The sequence below is a fragment of the Acinonyx jubatus genome, chromosome D3, assembly GCF_027475565.1.
Source record: "Acinonyx jubatus isolate Ajub_Pintada_27869175 chromosome D3, VMU_Ajub_asm_v1.0, whole genome shotgun sequence".
NCBI lineage: Eukaryota > Metazoa > Chordata > Mammalia > Carnivora > Felidae > Acinonyx > Acinonyx jubatus.
This window is the reverse complement of record NC_069392.1, coordinates 78,745,785-78,761,660: the sequence shown is the minus strand read 5'-3', so window position 1 is coordinate 78,761,660 and position 15,876 is coordinate 78,745,785. Positions and strand designations below refer to the sequence as shown.

Genomic DNA, 15,876 nt, shown 5'->3' with positions numbered 1-15,876 from the left:
AATCCAGGTACTCTTAGCTCTAGAAGTCTCTTAGGACTTCCTCCTCATCATATGGAGGAGAAAGCTGAGGTCTGGACAGACTCAAGGATTTGGGCCAAGGCTCCACTAACTGAGAAAAGTACCGAGCGCCTAGACCCCCTGCAGATCTCCTAGGACACTCTGCTTAGGCAGTGCCCCTCAATTGTAGATTGAAATCAATTAAGCACCTGAAACAAACAGGCACTAACTAGGCCAATTCCATCCAGGAATCGCCTCGAGCGATATTCAGATTTTAGCTGGCAGTACACACCTAGGATAGTATTAATGACTGCTCTTTTAAAATTCTCCTCCTTTTCAGTTTTGTTCTAAGACAACGGAAGAGGACTTTTAGCAGGAGACAGCACAACAGGGCTTAAGCATAGAAGGCAAACACAATGACTAACGTGTGTCAGTGTCCAAGACTTAAGCTGGCTGCAAGAAAATTCAGAAAAGTTTAAAGGTAATGATGACCATCCATAATCCTATCATCCAGAGGATAACACTATTTTAACATTTTTATATCCTTGCAGGCATTTTCTAGGTGTACACATGCACACAAATTTATTTTGGAAAACGTGGGGACATACCATACAAATATTTTGTAAATATTCTTCTCATTGAACTTCATACGTAGGGATCTTTAACTCTACATCATTTTAAGTGTATTATTTTGAGAGAAGAGAGGGTGCACATGCATGCATGGATGGGGGAGGGGCAGAGAGGGGAGACACAGAATCTGAAGGGAGCTCCAGGCTCTGAGGTGTCAGCAGAGTCTGACGTGGGGCTCGAACCCATGAAGCGTGAGATCATGACCGGAGCCAAAATCAAGAGTCAGACGCTCAACTGACTGAGCCATCCAGGGACCCCTACAGCATTGTTTTTAATGGCTACATAACATTCAATTATGAAGCACAATTCTCTTGACAGACATTTAGAGTTGTGTGAGAAGAAATTTTTAAAGACGGTTTTTTTCTAATGAGGTTTCCTCCTTTAATGTTTTACCCAGTGAACTTCAACCTGCAATTCTTTATCGACATCAAGAATGACACCATATCAATGAATTCTTTCCCCAAACACGGTAACGTAGCAGGATCTAACTATCCCACACTCCCAGTTTTGTTTAAACCATCTGGATTTTACCAGATTGTTAGTTTTTCCCACATCATGCATCTCTTTCAATCCTTTCCTAACGTTTGCATTAAGCATCACACCATATCCTCAGTAACTGAGATGTAAGTTTATGTCTTAGTTATTCATGGCTCTCCTCCACGTTTTTCTTTATATCCACCCCCCCCCCCCCCACTTTGTATTCATTATTCTCATTCTCTTTTTGCCTGGATACTTCCTCAAAGACTTTCTGAAAGGACACGTGAGTATCCAACTATTTGAAATTGTTTTTGGCCCTCCATTCTGGTGAACTATGGACTCACAAATCGCTCCAAATGTGTGTAGATACAGCTAAGAAGCCACCGGGCACTTCATACTGTTTAATGTTTTCACTAAGTTACAAATCGCGTTGTCAGTGAACGTGGACAGGGCTGCAGGGCATCACGAAATACTTACTTCAGCAATTCCAGGGTTTTGTGATCAAGGGCAAGTCGAGGGTTTCCAGTCAGGTCTAGTTCTTGTAGTTTTGGAGGCAGGTTTTCTGGTAAAGTGACTTCGCTTAGCTCATTACAGCTCAGGTCCACGCACTGAAACAAGAAGGGGAAACAGGAAGTGATGGCCTGGACAAGTGGTTCAGGTGGCTCTATGCTCCTACCCGTTGCTTGAGAATCAGTCTGCCATTCACTAGACTATGCTGGCCAAGTGCAGAAAAATAAGATTGTCTGCTACCCTCCCATAAACATTTAAAACAGATTCTGCTATCTGCAGTTAAAATGTTCGCCTTCTTTGGTTAACACAGAAAACCCGTGTTCTTTATTCTCCCCCTCGTTATCTTTTTAAGTTTATCTCTACATGTAAAACAACAAGCATTAGCTGAAAATCCCAAGGACAGTTTTTCCGATTGCTCACAAAATCTCCACACCTGTTATGGCCATAAGGGGTACAGTCAACATCGAAATGGAACTTTGAAGGGGCTTCCTTAAATCAAAATACCTGCAAGATGAGGAAGGCAGGGACACCTTCAAAATGAGAAGATAATTCAAAAGAAGCTCAATAAGAAACTGGTAAAAGACTAGCTGTTGGGCCTGCCTGCCGCCTGCAAGGAAAAAGGCAGGAGTCAAATAAGGATCCCACCCTCCAGGCATGCAGTACCTAGATCTTCCACCAGCTCCTGCCTAAAATCACTCGAAAACAACGACAAAAAGGGTCAGCATGTTGATGAGGACAAAACTTGTGTTATCTGCGAATGGGGATAGTACCTCCTTTCTCACAAAACTGAGGTAAGCCCTAAAAGAGGTGCTGCGTTTGTGTTCTGAGAGCAGGGAACCCGAGGAGAAGGTGGCTCACCATCTACAAGAGGGAGAAGGAGGAATTGGCAATTTTTCCGGATAAAAGAACATGTAATCCACTATTTGGCAGAAAGGGGTAGGAAGAATTCAATTATCCGGCTTGAGGCTGCACCTTCTTATGATTTCAGAAAATGCCTCAAGAGCCTGTTAAAAATCTTAAGATGGTTTGAAAGGCAAATTGTATCCAAGAATTTCAGAATCTTTAAAGCAGACAAAATCATCTTTTTTGGAAAAAATTTTAACTTAAATCTGTTATAGATTGGGGAGGGACAGAGACCGAATGAACACCTATATTTTTGGAGAAAAATATTCTCAACTGACTTCAAATAATGCAATGTTTCCACACAAATTGTTTTATATCCTTGCTCTCAAGCAGTAGCAATGATATAAAATTATATTGTAATTTTAATTACTTTGTATTATGAGAGTGTTGTAACCACTTTATAAAAAGTTGGACAAGTGGAAAAGCTTAGAAAACTTGCCTTTATATGTAGCACCCTAAAGTAACCAGTGTTAGTATCCAATTTTTCTTATTAATATAAACAAAAATTTTTAAAAAACATAAATGTAGATACAGTTTCATCACTTATTCCATATCTGGACTCCTAGCACCTTTAATGGCAGAAGACATATATTCATTGAGCCTAAACATCAATAGGGAGGTGGTCATCTTTTTGTTTTGTTTTTCCGTTTATAAATAATGGTTGCATCAATAGTCAACTGGACTGTAATGAAAAACCGCTAATACTGAGAATACTAAAGACGGGCTGTTCCATCAGGATAGTCCGTGTACATCAGCACAGAGAAGGCAAATGCTGCCAGTGCGATGTGCTGGGCAGTGATGAAACACAAGCTTGAGGACTGGCCGGTGTGCGTAACTTAGAACGGGTGGTTGACAGAAGCAAAAACAAGGTCAGAGCATGAACTATGGGGAAAGACTGTAGACATCTCAGAACATTATGGAATTTTATGAAATTGATAGGCATCGTTTTCTAATTTCACCTAATGATTTAAACACTCGTAGCTCTGCTGGTGTAAAATTGCTCATTCTTTAAATTACCAAATTATAAAATGAGTTCAGTAGGGTGTTTATTTATGAAGACAATGCTGGCGTTGTCTTTATAAATAATCCTCTTAGAAGTGGTGCTTACCACCATCACATCCCTCTGTCTCTCCCCCTTCCCCCTCCCCACAAGGCCCTTAATTCACTGCAGCCAGTTCCTGTGCCCTGTCCCACAGTGTTGTTGCCTCTACAGGGAGGTCTGGGACCGCGGGGGTCCTGACTTTGCTCTTGTCTCATCTCCCTCCGGCCCACTCCCCACAGGGCTGTCAGGGGGACTGTGATGTGCTTAATCCCATCTGATCACACTCGGGCTTGTCTTTCAGTCGCTCCCTACTGCCTTCCAATCTGCCACCAGACTCCTCAGCATGTCAAATAAGGCCCTTCATCTCCACCTTTCAGCACCTGCTTCCCTGCACTCTATATTCAGCGGTGTCACAGTTAATTCCAGTTCCCGCGTGTGTCATATTCTCACTTGTGCTCTGCACATACTGCTGTGACCGGGGCTCTTCAGGCTTTCCTCGCCCCTTACCTGGCACAATCTGCCCCATTCTTGTCACTCTCAACGCCAATTCCACTAGGACCCCTCGTTCAAAGTTTCCGCTTATTTATTCCTCCCATTAGACTACGAGCTCCTAGAGAACAGGGCCGGTGGCTTCTCCCCCGTGTCCTTAGTGCAGCACAAAGAACAGATGCCCACAAATGCCTGGGAATTAGTAGACAATTATTTGTTGAACAAAGAAATGAACGAATCTTCCGAGAAGATCCTCCAGTAATTCAATCCGCTAGGATGGAAACGGAGATATGCGTGCTGAGATTAAGTTCAGTCGAGTGAATAGCATAATGGCAGATAAGGAGAGAAATACCCTTTCATAGTTCTATACATTGGAGGAGGTTTGATCATGAAAATTACAGGGTGTTGGTTCCCAGCGCTGACCTACTGGCATTAACATAAACAGTCAGTGCTCTACTTACAAGCTCTATTCCTTATTCTTTTAATAGTCTTCAACAAACACTTGTTGACTGAATGGTTGTAATGGCTACCACTAGGAAAACAGAAAATTTGGGGGTGAGACTGGAGAAAAAAAATAGTACTTGCGTATTCCATGACGTTTAATGTATGTTTCTCTATTGTTTAATGCATTAAAATTTTCTTGAAAATACATTATTAAATAGAATGTTAAATCAGTCTACAAAGTTACCTTTCCCTCTTTCAGGCCTATTTTAGGACATAGCTTACAAAAACTACTTGGCTATAATACAAAATTCTGGTAAGAATACTCAAAACAGAATTATCCAACCCTTGGAAAAGTGAGATAACTCATAGTTGGAGGAACTCAAGATTTAGAGGGAAAGGACCGCTAATACGTCTAGCTAAGAGCACAGGAAAATAATCAGTGCATCTTAAAGAGAACTGATCTGACATTTAAGTATAATTATCACCAAAGCTCTGATATCTTTATTATGTTTTCCTCACAAAACCTTACCAAAGACACGGGCGTATCACTTTTCACAGCAGCGTATTACCTATTATCCCCCCAGTAATTGCCTGGACTGCCGGAAACAGCAGAGTCACCTGCTAACTCTGAGCGATTCTGCAACCGCTTGCTTCAGTCTTCAGACCACAGCCAAGCCACCAGCGCAGCCACGTGGCCCTCCAGTGCGCAAAGGGGCACTCCCAATCACCTTTGCACCCCGTGCCCCCACGGCGGGAAAAACTGCTGATGTAATTATTTCTGTAATTGTTCAGAAATGTATATTGTTTAAACCGCCCCACCTTTTAGGGAGTTGCAGAAGACCTTTCATCTTTTATAAAGCCTTCCCTCTCTGTATTTACATACACTGTGATTTTCCTCCGAACAGGTTCACTGATTTTCATTACGAATTCCTAAGAAGCAAATAAATGGAAGTGTTCATCCAAAAGAGCCTTGATTTAGCACCTACCTGGTGGCAGACAATAAGCCAGACGTCAGGGATCTACAGAGCCGGCATCACCGTCCCCACCCTGGGGAATTCCCAGGCCAGAGTGGAAAGTGATTCTCCCTCCGGCTGCGAATCAGTAATAGGTACAAGTGTGCACGGGTGTGACAGGTTAAGGCTTCCGAGAGAGCCTTCCAGGAGGGGATTTTTGTGAAGAATCGAAGATAACGAGGCAGAGAAAACAGGAGGGCATCCAGGGAGAGAGAATAGCACACGGCTTACCAGGACACGACCCACGAGTGACTGGCGTGGCCGGGGATGGCGGAGAGGCAGGCAGGGACCAGATGGTAAGCTACAGACTGTGTCTCAGGTAGAAGTGGTCTGTACTATCTCCCTCTCTTTCAGTTAGGAGACAGCCTTTTAGCTTAATAGTAAAATAAATATACACCTGTATTGTTTCTCACTATGTAACTTGTAGCCAGATTCTCTTGCAACACTTAAACTATATTTATTCCTGATGTTGTATAGACTAAGTGATCATTACTGTAGGGCGTTCATATATCTAAGTGAACTGGTTAACTAAATGAGCCAGTCAGAACCTGTCAAAGATACTCAGACTCCAAACCCAAAGCTGGAGTTCTGTTTTTCTATATAGGGGCGCCTGGGTGGCTCAGTCGGTTGAGTGTCTGACTTCGGCTCAGGTCATGATCTCGTGGTTTGTGAGTTCGAGCCCCGCATCAGGCTGTCTGCTGACAGCTCAGAGTCTGGAGCCTGCTTCGGATTCTGTGTCTCCCCCTCTCTCTGCCCCTTCCCTGCTCACGCTCTGTGTCTCTCTCTCTCTCTCAATAATAAACAAATGTGAAAAAAAAAAGTAAAATTATTTTTCTATATAAGATTGTATCTGTCTGTAATTATTCAGAAATGTATATTGTTTAAACGTCCGCACCTTTCAAGGAGTTGCAAGAGAAGACCTTTAATCTTGTATAAGTCTTCCTTCTCTATATTTACATATACTGTGATTTTTCTCAACTGGATTTTAGATTTAGAACACCTTTACTGGCAATAGTTTGATAAAAATGACAATCAGGGTAAAAATTTCTTTTAAAAAAATCCTCATTCCACCAAATAGTATTCCATTTCCCCAAACATGAATTCCCTTAAACACTGAAACTAAATTATTTGCAAAATTTGGCTTTAAGAAAATGCATCCTTTAGGGGCGCCTGGGTGGCTCAGTCGGTTGAGCGTCTGACTTCGGCTCAGGTCATGATCTCGTAGTTTGTGAGTCTGAGCCCCACACTGGGCTCGCTGCTGTCAGTGCAGAGCCCGCTTCAGATCCTCTGTCTCCCTTTCTCTGCCCTTCTTCGACTTGCGCTCTCCCCCAAAAATAAATTAAAAAAAAAAGAGAGAGAGAAAGAAAGAAAATGCATTCTTTATATAAACTGAGCAATTCCTTTCTATCCTACTTCTTAAAATTGGTTGTGTGTGCCTTTGGAAGGATTGCAGTGGTAGGTATATCACAAAGTTACAGGGCACCTGGCCCATGCTTCTGTGGGCCTCAGTTTTACTCAAAGATAATGGACAGAAAGGGCCTTTATGTTTACACGAAAACTAACAGAAATGGTAAAAAGTAGAATGCAAAATGAGTGTGTGATTTTAGATTGCAGAGGAGACTTTAGGGAAATTTGCTTGTGATTTCAGGCCACACCCCAGACTTCTGGGCCTATCAGCTCACTTCTCTTCAGCCTTAGGGGCAGAAGACTTTGAAGAGCATGACGGTGACCACGTCACTGCCTACTTCCTGAGGACTCAGCCACGAGCGCTCCTTTCGTTCATCTGCATGTATCCATGCCCCACCGCATACGATGCACACGGCGTTTTGTTGGAAAGGACATGGCTCTGAAGTTAAAAGGATCTGCCGAAATAATTGTTTCAACTAGAGTTTAAAAACCATCAAACAAACTAGTCTGACTTAATTCGTTACTCCAATTTTGAAAGAGCATATGCAGTCCTGGCTTCCTGCTGTTCTGTCACGAGTGAGGCAGGGAGAAGAGTGGCATGAACGGCCACCCGTGGTCTACAGACGCTGCGTCATTCCTTTCCTTTGCCCTTGTCAGGAGCCCTGCCCCACACAGAAATGGACACAAGATTCCCGGCACGTTAGAAGATCCCCTACATTATTATTACTGACCCAGATTCTAGAACCCTAGTGACGACTGCTCCCAGTTTCTGGTTTTTAGATACACAGGACAAATGCCTCCATGACCTTTAAAGTCTGCAAGGTCAGCTGCTCTACCCGGCTGACACCGAACTGGTCCCTGATCTGTCTTCATTTGCATTATCCTACTTTCCGAAGAATTAATCCCTTTTCTTTCATCCATTTGACCCAACAGTTCCCCATGTTCTTTGTGTCTTTATCACAGAACCGGTTCTCTCTCTCCCTCTCTCTCTCACCTCACCTTACAAACAACAGCAAACAGAGTTTGATTCCAAGGGATATTCAGCTTCCTGTAATCAGTGTTCTCAAGAGTGTGGCATATTAAAGATACTTCATGCTGCATTTCCCCGTGAAAAGAACACAGATCCTAGAGATGAGTTCACTCAACTTATCCGAGTAGCTTATTACTGCAGAGTACAGCATGGAAATAATCTGCAGAAAATTTCAAACATTTTAAAAGACACTGTTCACCCAGTAATTAAAATCAAGATGCCACAGGAACATGTCAAATTTAAAAAAGAAATCGCCGACATAGCGTTTACACTACAAATTTCACTCACCATATGTATCACCTGTTTGTTTTATCTACTCAAACCACACTGCAAAAAGGGTTAGAATAAATCAACAACTGGAGGTTACTCAACTAAGAGCTTGGGGAACCGAGCGCTGTATTCATGGTCACTTTTGCTTTTTGGACTCATCAGCCACTAGTAGCCCAAGTGCAGACTTCGGCCTAGGACTAAGCAAGCAGAGTCTGGCTTATGTGGTGACTCTGGGATCATGTTTTCCTGTCTAGCCCACGGAGAGCTGATCTACATCCAGACAAAGCCTGTCTATTTTAGAACCAGAATAGAACACAACCTGCTCCAAGAATACAGGACTGGAGGTAGGGAAGACTAATTTGAAAGAGATAAACAAAGGGGAAGACAATAAAACCAAGGAACAAAAGTGCTCTGGCACTGGGTCCATGTGGGCTCACTGGAAAATTCTGAAAGGATACTTTTTCCTACTACCAACTTATATGACCTTCCTGCCCAAGTACTGAAATTGATGCTGGAGGATGAGCAGATGTCACTGAATGTACCAACATGAGAAAAGGCCAGACCTAAATTTTATCCACGATAAAATAGAGGAGGGTGCATACAGCCTATTTTAGGGGTACAAGAATAGTGGCTTAGTTCCTCAAGTTAAAAAAAATATATTTTAGCTTATATATTTTAGTAGGGAAACTTATTTACCCTTTTAAGTAGTAATTGGCTTTGAAGCTTCGGTAACAAAGCTGTGAATAAGCACTTTCCTTTAACGTCTTACAAGATGAGACTGTATGGAGAGAACAAGCTAGTTAAATATACCAGGGCCTGTCCCTCTTTAAATCATGTTACCTGCTCAGGTTTTATAACTGCAAGGATCTTAATTTATGATATACTTTATAATTATGGCACTTTACTTTCAAGAAGCAATAGGAATATAATCTAGGGTTATTAACTCAACAATGAAATTTTAGTATAGGCCGAGTGTTTCAACTGAGGATAAAAATTATCTCTTTTACATTAAAAACATGCTAATTTAGAGCACAGTTTGCGGTAAAGAGGCGCACCGGTGTTTTATCACTTGAGATGCAGCAACTCTTTTTACCAAGAATTTTCTTGGTTTAAATGTGTGTACCTGCTTACACAGCAATTTAAAATATTCTCATGTGAGACAATGACATTTCAGCTCGAGTTCTAAAGCAACAGATCTGCTGCTTTTTCGACACTAGCTGCCCAGGGCTGCAAAACGGATACTTCTGTACATAAAGGATGCGAGATTGTGCCCACCGCCACTCCCATCCCAGAGCAAACCCCGACAACAAAACCTCTATCTGCTGGTAATGGAAGCGCTGCGTGGTAAAGACCGGATGTTGTTAACATACGGAGAACGCTAAGATACAGTAGCCGGGATAAAAAGAAAAATCAAGGAACAAAAGAAAGAAAACCATTAAAAAAGCAATACCAGAAGTAAAACCTTTAAAGGAGCGATAAAGTCAAACAGAGCGAAGGCAACAGGGGAAGGCGTTAAACAGATTTACAGGGCGCCGACCGACTTTAGAATCCAGGAAGGCAAGCAAGGGTCTTGGAGAGGATTCGGTTTCACAGAAGAAGAGTCAGATTTTGCAAACTCTAGTTAAAGCCTGAAAAGTTTAAATGTCTATCTGTTATCTGTACTTTAAACCAGATACTTGGGGGAAAAAAAAAGTCTAATCTACAATTTTGAGTAAGAAAACACTAAAAGACGGGTGCAGAAAGTAAGACCAGCAAACGGGAGGTTGTTCTTGCGACTCCTCCCTTCTCGAGCTGGTGCCTCACCGGGCACGGTGCACAGAGACCCGTTTAATAGGTCCCTGTCATAGCACAGCCCCCGTGTCCAGTAATGGGCAGGACAGGAGCCCTGGGAAGCTTAGCTGTCAACCTCGTGCCAGTGCTGGAGGCAAAGAAGTATTTGTTTACGTAACGAATTTCCAGATTTTGATGGTCATCAGCCAGAATAGCTGCTGCATATAATCGCGGCTGAACCACATCAGGAGTGTATTAATTATAGCTAACGTTACAGACTTCTTCCTGTGTGCCACTCCTATTCCAAATGTTCACACGGAGTATTTCACTCATCCTCACAGAAATACTGTAAAGGAAGGACTAGTCTTCCCCCAGTTTACATATGAGGAAATGAAGCAGTTAAGGAACTTTTAGCTGGAATAAAATTCCAGGTCTGTTTCCTTTCAGAGCCCTGCCTCTTCACCCTTGTGAAAGGTACTATATGGAAAGCAGAAGTAAACTATGTCTATGAGCTTATAACCCATGTTCTAAAATGCCAGTGATGTATGAAGTGACGGTGTGCTCTAGGTAAAATACATCATGGCCCAAAGCATGCACATACTTAGAAAATGACTTGTATATACCTCAACCATGTAAATGGATAAAAACCACTGTAGTGAAAGATTATGCATGCTACTTAAAGTGTCTTCAGTGGGGCGCCTGGGTGGCTCAGTCGGTTGAGCGTCTGACTTCAGCTCAGGTCATGGTCTCACGGTTCATGAGTTCGAGCTCCACGTCAGGCTCTGTGCTGAGAGCTCAGAGCCCAGAGCCTGCTTGGGATTCTGTGTCTCCCTCTCTCTCTACCTCTCCCCTGCTTTCTGTCTCTCTCTCAAAAATAAACAAACATTAAAGAAAATAAAGTGTCTTCAAACGTCTACGTAATTTCTTAAATCTGAGACATAAAGATCATAACAGAAAGTGCCTGGAGGGTGGCCAAGAAAGATGACTTTGGTTCCTTTTTAGGAGATTAAAATGTGCTCCAAGTCTATAACCACGGAGTTATTTCTTACTAAGCACAAAACTGACGATCAGAAATGCTAAGATACAAATGAAAAAACACATTATATGTAAATAACTTCCTACTTTTGCACCAAAAATCATGAATAAGAAGTCGTTACGTGGCTTTCATTCTGGCCGGCTGGTTTCATCCTATGATCTACCCTGAGGCAGAAGTCACGAACTGCCGACTGTTTCTGCCACCAATTTACGGTCTTCATGGACACAAATCCCTTTGTTTTTCAGCACCTCACATCAGATGGGAATAACAGCTCTTCTGCTAGTTTCATTAAATTGAAATGAATGTTTGGGGATGGGAACGATGCCGGATCTATCAAGGGAATTCGTACTAATTGGGTGCTGTGCTGGTGGATACGATTTAATCGCGTGAGTCTGGGGGAGGAGCATGCAGTTTGTTAACTTTTTCAAACTGCTGTCAGGCATTTGAGTGACCTACTCTTTGAGCCTCATAACCACCCTGGAAATAAGGAGGACAAATGTCGTTAGATGGGAAAGAGTTAGGTGACTATATGGTTAGCCTCAATTCACACAGCTAGTTATGGACAGAGCCCAGAGTATCACTTTCCCAACTCCTGATCCTGTGTTTTTTATTTATCGCTGTTGGTTTTTCCCTCTGCTGACAAGGCAGCGTAGCCCAGTGGTTGGAAAAGATGGGGCAACGTCAACCGAGAGTCTTCAATCCAACAAAGGTGCAGACATCCTGAACTGATGAATTAGAGAAAGCAGCTCTCTCCTGTGACCTGCATCTTGGAGGCTACGGAGTCAGACCACGTACCTTGATTTCTGGGAGCTGCATCACTTCAGGAAAGACTTCAATGCAATTAGAATGTGCAATCACGGTGTGCATACGCCTGCAATTCATGACAGTGGTCGGGATGGCTTTCAGTTTATTCCCACTGACATCGATTTCTTCAAGTTCCTCCAGTTTTGCCATTTTACTAAAGAAAGGAAAATCCAAGGGGGGAGCAGGTCGTAAAATAATCACAAGGCAATTAAAAAATAATAATACATAACAAGAATAAAAAGGGAATTTACTATGAACCTAAAGATTCTTTAAAGATTCACTGTATAATATAACTGTGTGTTAACTATACTGGAATTAAAAAATAAAAGATTCACTTGTAATCATCATTTTAACAAACAAGACCCGGGCGCCTGGGTGGCTCAGTCAGTTAAATGTCTCCATCTTGATTTTGGCTCAAGTCACAATCTCATGGTTGTGCGATCAGGCCCCGTGTCAGGCTCTGCACTGACAGCACGGAGCCTGCTTGGGATTCTCTCTCCCTGTCTCACTGCCCCTCCCCTGCTTGTTCTCTCTTTCTCCCTAAAAAAATAAAAAATAAAAAAATTTTAAGACCATTTTCACTATTGGTTTTGAGTATCAAAGTAGTTTAACACCTCCTTTCCTAGTATAAAACAAAAACTATTAACTTCAACTGTTCAAATTAGCAAAAAAAGAAAAATGGATGTCTCTTTCCTCTTAAAACTCTGTGTGTGAATTAAGTTATCCTGGCAACAATCGCTTTGCTATGTAGCTTAGTCTCAACGCCAATAAAAACCCTACTCAAGTGGGTAAGTTAGCATTAATCCACTGGAAGTGCTTTAAAAAAGCTCAGTTTGAGGGGCACATGGGTGGCCCAGTGGGTTAAGCATCTGACTTCAGCTCAGGTCATGGTCTCACAGTTCATGAGTTCAAGCCCCACATCGGGCTCTGTGCTGACAGCCCACAGCCTGGAACTTGCTTCAGATTCTGTGTCTCCCTCTCTCTCTGCACCTTCCCTGCTCACAGTCTGTCTCTCCCTGTCTCGCAACAATAAATGTTAAAAAAAAAAAAAAAAAAAATCAGTGTGAGAGAAAGACTTGTCTTTGTATTGGCTCTGAAAGGTCGGGGGAGGCAGCGTAGCCCAGGGCGTTTGCTCATATGAAGACATGCTTTCCCCAAAACCCCACTACCCAGATTCCTGTGACATCATTTGTGATGACAAGATGGTGGGAGTACCATCTGGACCATCTCTGGACCTGGCAGGGCCCAAATTCAAACCGTGCCCAAAAGACATTCCTTTCACCTCCTGTTAAATATCTGCCAAGGAGGACTCTTGCTAACCTTACTTTAATAACACGTCCTAATACATTGAACACTTCTGTTTAAGAATGTCTTTTATTGTGGTGGCGTCCAAGTCCTGATTTCAGCTCAGGTCATGATCTTGCAGTTTGTGAGCTCAGGCCCCATGCTGGGCTCTGTGCTAACACAGCAGAGCCCACTGGGATTCTCTCTCTCCTATCTCTTTGCCCTTCCCTCTATCTCTCTTGAAATAAATGAACATTAAAAAAAAAAAAAAACAAAAAAAACCAAACCAAAAAAAACCGGTTAAAAGAATGTCTTTTATTTTTCAGTCTTAATCTATGGTTGATCTTAGTAATATTAACCAATAATTACAGTAACCAAATAAAGAACATTTGTTAGGGTTTCTTGCCTTTTCTGCAAATGTGGAGGGGAAAAAACCATGCACCTCCATAATCCTGTAACAGCATCTACCACTCCTCTGGCCCTTTCTCTACTACTGGTGATGCTGGGCTCCAAAAACTGCAGGATTTCCAGTAAGTATAACTCAAACTTTGAATCATGTAGTTTACAACTGTTGGTATCTCCTCTGTTTGTTATGGTTTCATTTGTCATAATAAGCCTCCAAAAAAAAATTTAGCAAGAAATCCTTTTACTTACTTTTCCTTCTGTCATCTCTCAAATATAAAATTTATTTATCTTGAAAATTAATATATTCCGAAGATACAGTAAGAACTAAGTTTTCATTTTATGACATCAGGTCTTTTAATATCCTGAACAGCAATCAGGATATGCTACAAACAACACTGTGTACACAGACTGTGAAGGGATTGAGCTCCGACTGCCTGAATTTGTGAGACTATTACTTGAATATGCTGTTATCATATTTGGAAAGAAATATGGAGAAATCCATGAGTAATGGGGCATGGAAAATGACCAAAAGTATAGAAATCGGGCCCAAGAAAGAACTTAAACAAGTTTCCATTCCTCCACATACAAAGAAGGTGACCAATGGACTAGACCGCTGGAGCATGTTCTTTAGTTTGGGAAACCATTTGTGGAGTGTCTGCCCCAGACCAGACCTCATATATACACGGGACTGAAGGTGACAAATCACAGTCCTGACTCTTGAGGAACTTGGGGTCTTTAGGGGGCACCTGTGCTACATCACAGTCCATAGGGAGACAGAAATTGTAGCAAAATGCATTTTTATGAGGTACATAAAAAATTCTCTGTATGTAGGGTGATTACAACTGGCATGGGTCACTGGAGGCTACTACCGAAATCTGAGTTAGTGGTAGTTTCTCCTTCAGGGCTTATCTGCCTCTCAAATAGGATGAGGAGTCCTTTCAGAGATATTATTGTTAGGTGATTGCCATGTTTTCTTCCAAAAATATCATCTCCTCATTCCACAGTAAAATACTACATACACAGTAAAAGTACATGGAAGTAAAAAAAAAAAAAAAAGCACACAGAAGTAAAGTACATAGAAGAAAAAAGAAGGTTTAATCATTAATATCAAACGAGAGGAAACAATACAGAAATAAATATGTACAACAACAACAAAAAAAACCCAGAGCAATGCTTTAAGTCCATGCATATTTGGCCTTCCTCACTTAGTGAGGTTTCGATAGGCTCGTAGCCTTGAGGGCAGCAGAGGGAAGCCGTGCCACTATTTCTTGCTCTGCCCGGTGCTCAGCTGGAGCTAGCAGCAGAATACCAGAAGGGGCTAGCGGTCGCCTCTGTGCTGGGCGTGTGTGTGTTCCAGGTCCTAACTTGTGAGATGGACAAACGCCAGTGACGCACGTGGAGTATTTCCTTCGTGGCAGGCTGGGTGTGTAGATTCACCCCAAGTTAGACACCGTGCCACTGCCCCCCCAAATTACAAGTTCAGATTACAACAGAATTAAAAATGGAATATTCTGAGAGCCAGAAGTTGTTTGTAATATGACATGGTGTCTCTGGTCACATAGACAGGCCACCGTGGCTTTTTATACCACAGCACAAATACAAAGACTGGTAGTTAGTTAAGAACCGTCAGGTTCCTGGTTTACGTTCCAATTCCCACACACCGTATTAGGCTAATTAAACAGAATAATAATTTGGTTTAAAAGAACCAAAAGAAAAAACATGCCCACGAAATAACAATACCTTATTTCAAAATCATAAGAATGCCATAGTGATTGGGTCCGTGGATGCATTCACAGGAGAAAAGCGAACACATTTCTCTTTAGGGAAATGTTAATCACAGCTGATATGAAAGACAACTGTGAACTCAGGAGGGACAAGCTTTACTTTATCTGGGAAATAAACATTTCAGCTTTTGCCTTTCCACCTGTGAACCCACTTTCAGAAATGCACTGGAGAACACTTTGTGACCTTCCGTTACCTTGCTGGAAAACTCTGAAGTCGGTTATAGGCCATGTGAAGGATCTTTAGGTGGGGGTGTCCTGTTAACAAGGGCACACATTTATCTGTGAGGCTGTTATTTGTCAAATACAACTCCTGCAGGATGCTGCTCGTCTCTTCCGACAGAGTGGCTGGCGGAAGGGTTTCCAGTTTGTTGGCAGACGCATTCAGGAATCTCAGGCTACAATGACAAAATGCAACAAAATCCCACTGATAAGCCAGAGCTCTGGTCCAGAATCCGCAACACATCTGGAATTTTTCTGACTGATACCTGGCGTGTTCTAAACTGGGTTTAGAAACAGGCATTTAAAAATAAACCCTGGCTTTCCTCGCCTGCATATGGATACGTGACCCCACGCTCTGTGAT

The 15,876-nt window shown here is 42.2% G+C and overlaps 1 protein-coding gene and 1 long non-coding RNA gene across 2 annotated transcripts in view; one reads left to right on the top strand and one right to left on the bottom strand.

The window, feature by feature from the left end:
* Positions 1 to 7,406, top strand: part of LOC128312368 (uncharacterized) — a 54,791-nt gene extending 47,385 nt beyond the window's left edge. Inside the window, exons 3-4 of the long non-coding RNA XR_008291547.1 lie at positions 338 to 478; positions 7,154 to 7,406. This is a non-coding gene — a long non-coding RNA (uncharacterized LOC128312368). The remainder of the gene's footprint in view (positions 1 to 337; positions 479 to 7,153) is intronic.
* Positions 1 to 15,876, bottom strand: part of PHLPP1 (PH domain and leucine rich repeat protein phosphatase 1) — a 211,600-nt gene that overhangs the window by 16,294 nt on the left and 179,430 nt on the right. The window contains exons 11-13 of the mRNA XM_027069127.2: positions 15,490 to 15,690; positions 11,814 to 11,976; positions 1,582 to 1,712 (exon numbers count right to left, since the gene is read on the bottom strand). Coding sequence (XP_026924928.2) covers positions 1,582 to 1,712; positions 11,814 to 11,976; positions 15,490 to 15,690 — 495 coding nt within the window. The remainder of the gene's footprint in view (positions 1 to 1,581; positions 1,713 to 11,813; positions 11,977 to 15,489; positions 15,691 to 15,876) is intronic.